This window comes from Haliotis rufescens, unplaced genomic scaffold (assembly GCF_023055435.1).
Source record: "Haliotis rufescens isolate VD_foot unplaced genomic scaffold, xgHalRufe1.0.p SCAF_7, whole genome shotgun sequence".
Taxonomy (NCBI): Eukaryota; Metazoa; Mollusca; class Gastropoda; order Lepetellida; family Haliotidae; genus Haliotis; species Haliotis rufescens.
The window spans coordinates 49,667,274-49,680,119 of NW_025964361.1; the positions used below are offsets into that span (position 1 = coordinate 49,667,274).

The 12,846-nt window shown below is 41.2% G+C and overlaps 1 protein-coding gene across 1 annotated transcript in view; it reads left to right on the top strand.

Annotated features, from left to right (window-relative positions):
- Window positions 1-12,846, top strand: part of LOC124110480 (putative polypeptide N-acetylgalactosaminyltransferase 10) — a 35,972-nt gene that overhangs the window by 12,554 nt on the left and 10,572 nt on the right. The window contains exons 2-6 of the mRNA XM_046469866.2: window positions 4,522-4,594; window positions 8,630-8,774; window positions 10,389-10,555; window positions 11,620-11,808; window positions 12,366-12,543. Coding sequence (XP_046325822.1) covers window positions 4,522-4,594; window positions 8,630-8,774; window positions 10,389-10,555; window positions 11,620-11,808; window positions 12,366-12,543 — 752 coding nt within the window. The remainder of the gene's footprint in view (window positions 1-4,521; window positions 4,595-8,629; window positions 8,775-10,388; window positions 10,556-11,619; window positions 11,809-12,365; window positions 12,544-12,846) is intronic.

Consider the following 12,846-nt stretch of genomic DNA (forward strand, 5'->3'; position numbering starts at 1 on the left):
AGGTATAGATAATTGTCTACAACCAGTCTCCACATCCCCTGGTAGTTGTCATGGATGCAGGTATAGATGATTGTCTACAACCAGTCTCCACATCCCGTGGTGGTTGTCATGGATGCAGGTATAGATAATTGTCTACAACCAGTCTCCACATCCCGTGGTGGTTGTCATGGATGCAGGTATAGATAATTGTCTATGACCTGTCTCCACATCCCGTGGTGGTTGTCATGGATGCAGGTATAGATAATTGTCTATGACCTGTCTCCACATCCCGTGGTGGTTGTCATGGATGCAGGTATAGATAATTGTCTACAACCAGTCTCCACATCCCGTGGTGGTTGTCATGGATGCAGGTATAGATAATTGTCTATGATCTGTCTCCACATCCCATGGTGGTTGTCATGGATGCAGGTATAGATAATTGTCTATGACCTGTGTCCACATCCCATGGTGGTTGTCATGGATGCAGGTGTAGGTAATTGTCTACGACCTGTCTCCACATCCCGTGGTGGTTGTCATGGATGCAGGTATAGATAATTGTCTTCGACCTGTCTCCACATCCCGTGGTGGTTGTCATGGATGCAGGTTGTCATGGATGCAGGTATAGATAATTGTCTACGACCTGTCTCCACATCCCGTGGTGGTTGTCATGGATGCAGGTGTAGGTAATTGTCTACGACCTGTCTCCACATCCCGTGGTGGTTGTCATGGATGCAGGTGTAGATAATTGTCTACGACCTGTCTCCACATCCCGTGATGGTTGTCATGGATGCAGGTATAGATAATTGTCTACAACCAGTCTCCACATCCCGTGGTGGTTGTCATGGATGCAGGTATAGATAATTGTCTATGACCTGTCTCCACATCCCGTGGTGGTTGTCATGGATGCAGGTATAGATAATTGTCTATGACCTGTCTCCACATCCTGTGGTGGTTGTCATGGATGCAGGTATAGATAATTGTCTAAAACCAGTCTCTACATCCCGTGGTGGTTGTCATGGATGCAGGTATAGATAATTGTCTATGACCTGTGTCCACATCCCGTGGTGGTTGTCATGGATGCAGGTATAGATAATTGTCTATGACCAGTCTCCACATCCCGTGGTGGTTGTCATGGATGCAGGTATAGATAATTGTCTAAAACCAGTCTCCACATCCCGTGGTGGTTGTCATGGATGCAGGTATAGATATTTGTCTACAACCAGTCTCCACATCCCGTGGTGGTTGTCATGGATGCAGGTATAGATAATTGTCTATGACCTGTCTCCACATCCCGTGGTGGTTGTCATGGATGCAGGTATAGATAATTGTCTATGACCTGTGTCCACATCCCGTGGTGGTTGTCATGGATGCAGGTGTAGGTAATTGTCTACGACCTGTCTCCACATCCCGTGGTGGTTGTCATGGATGCAGGTGTAGATAATTGTCTACGACCTGTCTCCACATCCCGTGGTGGTTGTCATGGATGCAGGTTGTCATGGATGCAGGTATAGATAATTGTCTACGACCTGTCTCCACATCCCGTGGTGGTTGTCATGGATGCAGGTTGTCATGGATGCAGGTGTAGATAATTGTCTACGACCTGTCTCCACATCCCGTGGTGGTTGTCATGGATGCAGGTGTAGATAATTGTCTACGACCTGTCTCCACATCCCGTGGTGGTTGTCATGGATGCAGGTGTAGATAATTGTCTATGACCTGTCTCCACATCCCGTGATGGTTGTCATGGATGCAGGTACAGATAATTGTCTATGACCTGTCTCCACATCCCGTGGTGGTTGTCATGGATGCAGGTGTAGATAATTGTCTATGACCTGTCTCCACATCCCGTGGTGGTTGTCATGGAAGCAGGTGTAGGTAATTGTCTACGACCTGTCTCCACATCCCGTGGTGGTTGTCATGGATGCAGGTGTAGATAATTGTCTACAACCAGTCTCCACATCCCGTGGTGGTTGTCATGGATGCAGGTGTTGATAATTGTCTATGACCTGTCTCCACATCCCGTGATGGTTGTCATGGATGCAGGTGTAGGTAATTGTCTATGACCTGTCTCCACATCCCGTGATGGTTGTCATGGATGCAGGTGTATTCCCACCAAGGCCACATTAAACAGGTTAAGTTACTGGAAGCCGGATAAGGATGGTTGCTTGTTTTTCTGTGTCACAGCACAATGATCTTGTCTGTATTACTATGTTGTCATGAACATGATGAACAGGTTAGTTGCAGGTGCCCCATGATCGATTTGACATCTCTTGGTGTATCAGTATTCATCCAACTGATGATTGCTGAGAAATTGTTTCTTCCTATTGATTATTTGGAAGCACTCTGATAAGTTATGACTGGTGTGACTGGATACAACTATCACTGAAGCTGTTCTGTAGACTAACATATTAATTGTCCCCAAAATGAAGTTATGTATGAGATAAATATACACTCTTCGGTACAAAGGTACAGTGGTCCCTCGCTACAACGCTACCAATGGGGTCCAAATAATTGGTGGGCGTTATAGACGATGAGCCGTTTAACTGAGGCTGAGGCGGGGGAGCGCGCTCGGCCTATCTCATGATCTTCGCCTTGTCTCGCACATTGCAATGATACAAGTTGTTTACCGTTCATAGTGTAAAAATATATATCCATTATGTTTTCGCCGTTTGTTATTACATGTATTTACAAGCCTTAACTGTCACATTCAATGTGAATGTAGTCTACTTACATGAAAATATCGATTGATAATGGTAGTAACAGACTCTATGAGTTAAGAGCCAATTACAATTCATTACACAAGTACAGAGTGTTTCAGTGGCATTGATTGGTCATGTTGCTTAAAATACGGAAAAAGAGAGTTTTGACCAGCACTACGTGCATTCATACACATTCATACAAATATAGATACACATCCAAGCCAGATTTATTGGTTTGATATGATTATTTGATCCGAATCAAAAGGAATGACTGCCGTGTTGTGACAGCAACTACATGTGAGTTGACAGTGTCGCCTCAAATTGGATTGCCCACTAATTAAGAATATAAAGTTCGCTTGTGGTTCTCTTTTATTGCATGCATGCGCTTCTAAGATCAAAGGATGTATAGTGTGAAAAGTTAACCTAGTAGAACAATCGTATTTCCGGGACTTGCCGCGGATGTTTTCAAACAGATTATTAGAACTCCATTCAGCGATAAACGGTTGATTATGCAATGAGAAGCATTATGTGCAAATGAACAACGAACAACAATACAATCACGGCTGTGTAAAACTCTCAGTATTAAAAGTGTACATTAATTTTGGGAGCCATGTGTTACCGCGCGTAGTAACCGAGGTAGCGCTTTATGGAAGAGCACAATAGCGAGGGATCACTGGACTCTGAAGTCTCTCTATTTCAGGAGCTGAAAAGTATAGGTTGCTAGGGTTGAAAAGGGTATAAAAATGGAGTGGAGATGATTATTTGGAAACTATTCTGCGCTAGGGTATGTGAGACTAGCTGTGCTGCTGGTGCTGTATCTCGTCTGGTGTTATTACCTTGCTTTGTGGTAAGGTGACCTCATGGGTACACATTGCGATCAGTCGAAAAAACTCAGGCAATTAGAGGGGCAATTCATTACTTTAATGCCTTGTTCTAAATACAAAATGTAAGTACCAATACAACAGGGATTAGATACTACCATTATTAAGATTTGGGTGTCCTGTTACCCATGTTAACAAAGTTATCGGAAGGCAAACAGCTGTGTCTTGAATGGTACAAAACCAACATCACCTGAGTTGTTCAATATCTTCTTCATGTTTCATACATTTAAGTGTCTCAGTTCCTTCCAAAGAGAACTGTGAAGATCCGGGTTAGAATAGGTCTTCAGCAACCCATACTTGCCGTAACAGGTGACTATGCTTGTCATAAGAGGCGACTAACGGGATCAGGTGGTCAGGCTTGCTGACTTGGTTGATGCGTGTAATCACATCCCAATTGCGTGGATCGATGCTCATGATGTCAATCCCTGGACTGTCTGGTTCAGACTCGAATATTTACAGACCGCTGTCATATAGCTGGAATATTGCTGAGTGCGGCGTTAAACAACAAACAAACAAAAAATCCTTCCAAAGACTTCATTTCAGCGTTATTTCTTCTGGACCTTCAGTGCCAAGGTATGGTCAGGTAGCCCAGGGGTTAAGGTTCTGATCTTCAGAACTAAAGTCAAGGTGCAATTCCAAACATGGGCCTAAATTATAAGTCCATTTTCAGTGCTGCCTGTGTGATATGGCGGTAGTATTGTCGGGAGCAGCATATACCAGCACATACCAGCACTCAATAATCCTTAATAATTCAAGATCACTTTATGATCTTTGGTCTGTGACCTCTGCTCATGGGTCTCATGAAAGTGGCAACGTCACCTGTGGCACTTTGGATTATTAAATTTCTTTACACATCACACACATGTGAAATTAATGTTGATATCAGCGTTAGGCGCTGTTCAGTCACTCAAGTAATATATATTATGTTGTTGATTTAGTATTCTGTTTATTTGTTTTTTCAGCTTGCTAGGGGTGAACTCAAGCAGGTTGACTGGCATGACTACAAGCTTATAGCTGAGGAGCAGCAGCGGAAGGGTGGGTAACAAGTGTTTCACGTTCATCAACTGGTGTTTCACATTCACCAACTAGTGTTTCACATGCACATACTAGTGTTTCACATTCACCAACTAGTGTTTCACATTCACATACTAGTGTTTCACATTCACCAACTAGTGTTTCACATTCTCATACTAGTGTTTCACATTCACCAACTAGTGTTCCACATTCACATACTAGTGTGTCACATTCACCAACTAGTGTTTCACATTCACCAACTGGTGTTTCACATTCATCAACTGGTGTTTCACATTCACATACTAGTGTCACATTCACCAACTAGTGTGTCACATTCACCAACTAGTGTTTCACATTCATCAACTGGTGTTTCACATACACCAACTGGTGTTTCACATTCACCAACTAGTGTTTCACATTCACATACTAGTGTGTCACATTCACCAACTAGTGTTTCACATTCACCAACTGGTATTTCACATTCACCAACTGGTGTTTTACATTCACCAACTGGTGTTTCACATTCATCAACTGGTGTTTTACATTCAATAGCAGAATTGCTTAAACCATACCCACTTACTCACATTCACTAACCACATTGTTTCATATTCACAACCAGTATTTCACATTCAACAACAGTGTTTCACATTCAACAAACACAGTTATCTCATTCAACAGCAACTACAGTATAGTACTTGACTGTCAGATTAACAATGGTCTTTCACATTCACAACCAGTGCTTTCAACAACAGTTTAAAATTCAACAACAGTGTTCACATTCACCACATACAGTGTATCACATTCAACAGCAACAACAACAACAGTATATTACTTGACATTCAGATTAACAACAGTGTATTTCTTCATGTTCTTGACAGTCAGTTTAATAACCATGATAACAGTTTTTCACATTCTCCAACCATATTATTCATCAATCCCAATGTAACACTGCAATACTTGACACATATTGAACAATACTACAATTCAACAAGCACAGTTAAACAGTGTAGAACATGATAATAAGGCAGAACAACAGTGTTTTATCCTGAACAATTATAGCCTGGTTATAGTGTACCTGTGATATTTGAGAAACATGTTAGGCAACAATGTCTCTCATTCAGCTTTCTAATGTAGGAGTATTGAAGCAATAGGGGTTCTACCTACTTCAGCTGAGGATATATGTCACTGTGACCCAATACCTCTATTGGGTTTGAAATACCAGCTAGTAGCCAGTGGCTGGGTTAAATTCATAGCATGATAATGGCATGGATAAGATAGATTCCTTGTCCCTGAAGGGGAAATATATTTTAATATATAAATATATAAATATGATCATGGTTATTAATCTTTATTTTTTTAAAGAATATGTTTTGATGATGTATATTATCAATAATATGTCATATGAAGCCAATGTTTTTTTGTTTGTTGTTTAATGCGATAGTCAACAATAATCTAGCTATATGATGCCAGTGAAAAATGTTCTCTAGCAAAAGTAATCTGTTCAAAAATAATATTAATATACAAATATGCTTCATAAAATAACCTGTTGATTCAGAAATATTGAAGGATGGTACTGATCTTAATGAAAGAGAAGGAGACATACATTCGAGAAAACAGTAGTTTATTATCTGCAATGTGTTTCTTATGACATTCACAACTTATATGGATGAAAATATTCTTGCTGGCACACTATTGCTTAAATTCCAAAGTCCTCACCTGAATACCTTTGAGCGTACCCTGTGGCACACTTGTAGGACAATACAGTGCCATGTGGCACACTTGTAGGACAATACAGTGCCATGTGGCACACTTGTAGGACAATACAGTGCCATGTGGCACACTTGTAGGACAATAGAGTACCCTGTGGCACACTTGTAGGACAATACAGTGCAGTGTGGCACACTTGTAGGACAATACAGTGCCATGTGGCACACTTGTAGGACAATACAGTGCCATGTGGCACACTTGTAGGACAATACAGTGCCATGTGGCACACTTGTAGGACAATACAGTACCCTGTGGCACACTTGTAGGACAATACAGTGCAGTGTGGCACACTTGTAGGACAATACAGTGCCATGTGGCACACTTATAGGACAATACAGTGCCGTGTGGCACACTTGTATGACAATACAGTGCCATGTGGCACACTTGTAGGACAATACAGTGCCATGTGGCACACTTGTAGGACAATACAGTACCCTGTGGCACACTTGTAGGACAATACAGTGCCATGTGGCACACTTGTAGGACAATACAGTGCCATGTGGCACACTTGTAGGACAATACAGTGCCATGTGGCACACTTGTAGGACAATACAGTACCCTGTGGCACACTTGTAGGACAATACAGTGCCATGTGGCACACTTGTAGGACAATACAGTGCCATGTGGCACACTTGTAGGACAATACAGTGCCTTGTGGCACACTTGTAGGACAATACAGTGCCGTGTGGCACACTTGTAGGACAATACAGTGCCATGTGGCACACTTGTAGGACAATACAGTGCCCTACTGTCCCCTGTCATCAACACAACCAGAATAGGGTGTTGGAGATTAGGTATGACTGCCTTACTCTGGAACTGTGGGCGGCTCCAGGCTGGATGGAAGGCATGTAGGGTCTAGAGCTGTAACATTGCTGTATGTAGAACCCATTCCACCTGTCCAGTGTTGGTGGAGCTGAATCTCAAGCTGACAATCTTTCCATCATATGTATAAAAGCTGTAAAGATCTTAAAATTGGTGAAAAAACTGGAAAGATAATTTCAATGCTCTTAAAGATAATCCCTTTGACAAGTTGACATGATTTTATGGCAGTTTTTGTATTATGGATGGCTTTGAAGTAAGGAGCGAAATTAATCATGTTCATTCTTTTGTGAAAAAAGGAACTGCTCGATGTGTCATTTTGACAGTTATAATGACTTATGTGATTGCTCCATGTCAGCTGGTAAAGTGGTGGTGTCATGTTCTCAATTTCCACTTTATTACCTACGTTGAAAAACATAGAAAGCATACAACCTGTGAAGATACAGGTTAGAATTGGTCTTCAGCAACCAATGCTCGTCGTGAGAAGCAATTATACTTGTCGTAATAGGCGACTAACAGGGTCTGGTGGTCAGGCTCACTGGATGATGCATGCCATTGTATCCCAATTGTGTAGATGCTCATGATATCAATCACTGGATTGTCTGGTCCAGACTTGATTATTAAACAGACCTCCGTCATATAGCTGGAATATTGCTGAGTGCAGCACAAAACAACAAACAAACTAAAATCTAAAGTATGCATAGGTATTGCAGGGATTTATCTCGTCCAACACAGAGGCTGATATTCGGCTCCAAGTCTGCTTGAAATGTCAATAAAAACTCCCAAATTGGAATTAAAGTTTCTCATTTCATGTTAATATGTTTAGAACTAATGTCATGGCTATGTAGAGGTGACTTGTACTTCACTGGTAACATGACCAATTAACCAGGAACAGGAAGATGTTTTGATGCTTAGTTTCACATTATTGCAATGTTCAAATACCTCTGATTTTAGGGAAGTTGGAACTAAAAAAAATCCCAATTTTGAACAAGATTATGATATTTTCCAATTTGCCTACCAAAGGTCTTGACTGAGATTTTAGGCAGAGGGTTGTTTGGGAGGGTCATATGCCCGAACGCCAGCAGTCTGTTAATAATCGAGTCTTGACCAGGCAATCCAGTGATTCACATCATGAGCATCAATTCACGTAAATGGGATACGATGACATGCATCAACCAAGTCACCGAGCCTGACCACCTGATCCCGTTAGTTGCCTCTTATGACAAGCATAGATGCCTTTTACTGCAGGCATGGGTTGGTGAAGATCTATTCTACCCTGTATCTTCACGGTACTCATCGTACCCTGAAGACGTGGGACATTGTTCACTAATTTGTCTGACTGAAAATTTATTGTTTACCATGTTTACCATCCACCATCACATGGCTGGAATATTTCCACTTTAAACAATGAACTAAACACTCCATTGATTATTTATGAAGCCAAATTTTAAAGTTAATTTTCTCTGTCAGGCCCAGGGGAACAGGGTTCTGCAGTGATACTCTCAACCGAGGATGAACAGAAGAAGAATGACCTGTACAAAGTGAATGGATTTAACGCATACGCCAGTGACAAGATCTCCCTACAGAGGGCGCTGAAAGACATACGACATCCAGAGTAAGTGTGCATGTAGAATCTAGTTACCTCAAGTGTGGGTCAGCCATGAGGTGTTAAAAGTTTTCTCTGAATATTTTGTATGATTATTTGTAGATGTGAGTTCAGGACATGCAATGACTAGCATACCGTAGTACTGATGTAATAGGGTGATGGGGTAGCCCAGTGGTTAAAGTGTTCGCCCGTCATGATGAAGGCCTGGGTTTGATTCCTCATATGGTACAATGTATGACTCCATTGGCAGTAACCCCCACTGTGATATTATTGGAATGTTCAAACCCAACCCACCCACCCACTCACTCACTGATTTAATAGGTTATGGGTTACAGTATGCAGTGTTCAGATCGACGGAGGTCCTTGGTGCTTGAGCTCTTCTGTTGTATTTATATCTAGGGTATAGGGCTGGGACGAGCCCAAATTTACTACCTGGGTACGAGGCAACCTAGGTGGGGCTTTTAGGGTTGCTTACTTAATTTGGAGAACAAATTTTGAATTTTGAAATATGACTGTTTGTGTCACATGATGTATGCTATTTATACATGTATATGAGATTGCCTGGTGTAAATCTGTTGTCTTGACAGTCTTGACATCTGAGTGGTTACTCAATAGAACAATAGCTGCCTGTGCCCAGGTAGAGGACAGTTAATCTGTTTATACAGCTCCAACTGATAATTACCACTGATGCTGGACTGGAATTGCTTGACAAACCATCAACAGAAAAATATCATGAATGTCTTGAATTTGTATTTTGGACAATTTAATAACAAACAGCGATATCCAGCATATCATACTGAAAGACTGGAAGGCCTAAAATGTCACATGACCTAAGTATGTCACAATAGATTCCCTGTCAGAACCCATCAGCAATATGTTGATAAACATATCTTACACCACAAACAAATAACTGAGTAGACAGTGTAGCACCCTGTACCCTGGTTATACAAGCCTACACACAAGGTTTATCCTGTGTATAACAAACAGGGATGGGTATTGGAGGTTTAAAGTGTGTCACAATATTTTACGATGCACAAGGCCGTATTGCGATTCAAATCACAATATTGCATAATACTTAATTTTGAATTCAGAAGCAATTTGAAACAGCTTATTGCTGTTTCCAGCTTAGTTTACAAGAAAATACACATTGTAAACTTTTTTTTATCTCTTTATGTAAAATAATGCCTAGCAGAACAAGTATTACAATTTAATCAGTAAATCAACTTGTCCAGTGATGTTTTTTGTCAAATTTCAAAATTTGTTCTAAACCAAGTTTGTTGTCACCCATGCGTTGATACCTGAATTTGCTGAAGGGATACGATGTCATTTCTTTCTTCACATAATACTCGAAACACCTTTTTTTCCAAATACTGGATACTCTTTTAATAAATATGCATGGATGCACGCTCCATGTGTTTGGCAAGTGTATAATCATGATAATATTAAGCACTTGATAAAAATCGCATGTTGAAATACGATATACCGGGCATTAAAAAATAATAATGTGATACGTATTGTGTAACGAGTGAACCTCAATATGCTGATATACTGGTAATGCCGCGTACGCTTGATAACATGAGTACAAAATGTTCCTAAGATGTAATAATATTTCTGACTGAACAGCTGTCAAAGGAAGAAGTATGTGAACAAGTTGCCGACTGCTAGTGTCATCGTCCCCTTCCACAACGAGCACTGGTCCACGTTGTTACGGACCACATACAGCGTCATTGACCGGGCACCCAAACACCTCATCCATGAGGTCATCCTGGTGGATGATTTCAGTACTAAGGGTAGGTAACTTGTGGTAGTTTATCACTTATCACGTGATGAGTAGATAGTCAGATCAACCTAGATAAAAGAATATTCTTCAATTTGTTGGGTAAAAACAAAAAGTTTGTATTAATGCTATACATTAATATTCTGCTGGATCATTCTGGTAATTACTAATATAAACCATGTTAAAGGTGAACTGGGTTCAGGCCTTATGTGGATCAGTCTTGCAGAAAATGTATGTGTGTATTTTTATAAAGTACACAGTATAAAAAAATGACTCAAAATCAGCCATCTCCGACCACACCCAAACCCACCCTGACCACAACATCCAGTGGAACAACATCAAGATCCTGGCCAACAATCAATCAGACTACAAAATCATGAAACTCCTAGAAGCCATCTAAAGGATCCAGCAAGCAATGAACAGAGATCAAGGCTACTACATCCCGCCTGCTTACCATCACCTAATTGCTAAATCCCTATGTCCATCCAATTAATCCACTGGCTTCCAATCATCTCTATCAGCATGATCAGTCTGCTTGCTGACTCTGTGTCCATTAGTCATCCACTGGCTTCCAATTATCTTAATCAGCTCTCTGTGTCCATCAATCAATTTACTGTATAAACATTGATGTTAATAAGTATATATCTATGTTGTTTATCACTATCCATATTCCAAATCTCAAAATTCCCAAATTCTATATAAGCAACCCCTAAAGCCCCCTCTTGGGTTGCACACACCACTTTCGCCCCTTTCGGAAACACATTAAATGGCCTGGCCGGGCCCGTGTGCGAAATACGCATCAGTCGGAAAGCGCACGTTAAATCATCAAAGTAAGTAAGTAAGTAGGCACTATCCATCACTTGCTTGATAAAGGTGTTAGGATCTACACCGAAACGTCGCACTTATTGTAATAAAGAAGTTGTTCATCCATAGAACTTGTCTTACTTCATCACACCAACTTCTAAATGCCACTGAAAGAAGTTGTATTTCAAGGAGAATTTAGTAGGTAGCAACATGATGCACATCACAATAGTTTAGTTAGATTAAAAAGAAACGTATTTTTTCTCACTGTTTCAGAGTTTCTCAAGGAAAAACTAGAAAACTATGTGAAGGATAATTTTGACAATGTGAAGGTTGTCCGTGCGGAGAAGCGTGAGGGTTTGATCCGAGCTCGTCTGCTCGGGGCGAAGGCAGCAACTGGCGATGTCCTCATCTTCCTCGACTCCCACGTGGAGGCGAACATCAACTACCTCCCTCCACTACTGGGTGAGTGCATGCTGCACACAACCCAAGTGTCAATACTTCTTGACAGATCTGATAACCCATTTCTAATAGTACACCACCATGGTATAACTGATATAACACCACCATGATATAACTGATATAACACCACCATGGTGTTCCTGATATAACACCACCATGGTGTTCCTGATATAACACCACCATGGTATAACTGATACAACACCACCATGGTATAACTGATATAACACCACCATGGTATAACTGATACACCACCATGGTATAACTGATATAACACCACCATGGTATAACTGATATAACACCACCATGGTATAACTGATATACTGCCCTCCCTCCCTGCCTCACTCACTCACTCCTTGCTGAGGGTGTGCTTAGCAGTATCCCCTCACTCACTCTCTGGGATGATTGGTCCAGTGGTTAAAGCATTTGCTTATCACACCAAAGGCCTGGGTTCGATTTCTTTTGTCTGAAGCCCATTTTTTGTGTCCCTACCATGATATTGCTGGACGATTGCTAAAGTGGCATAAAATTATACTCACTCACTGCCTTTTTTCCGATCACAGAGCCGATAGCTCTCAACAAGAAGACAGTGGTATGTCCTTTCATCGACGTCATTGACTATGAGAACTTCGCCTACCGCGCCCAGGATGAGGGTGCACGGGGAGCGTTCGACTGGGAGTTCTTCTACAAGCGATTACCTCTCCTCCCTGAAGACAAGAAACATCCAGCTGATCCATTCAAGTATGTTGTATGATAGGGATAAGTTTCTATTGGTATGTTTCTATGTATATACATTTACCCCTGCGATATCAGCACCACTGGTGCAACTTTCTATGAACCATCTATTCCGTCAGTATGCAGACTTATGATACTACATGTATACATAAAGCCTTGTTTTGGTGCATGCTGTGGTCAGGCATGGTACATTCTGTGGTACGATGTGGTCATGTTACATTAAAGTATACATTTCCTTAGTTCCCTATGGCCAATACGTTATTGGTTGTGTGAATGTGGAACTGGGATAAAACAGGCTGAAATGTTTGC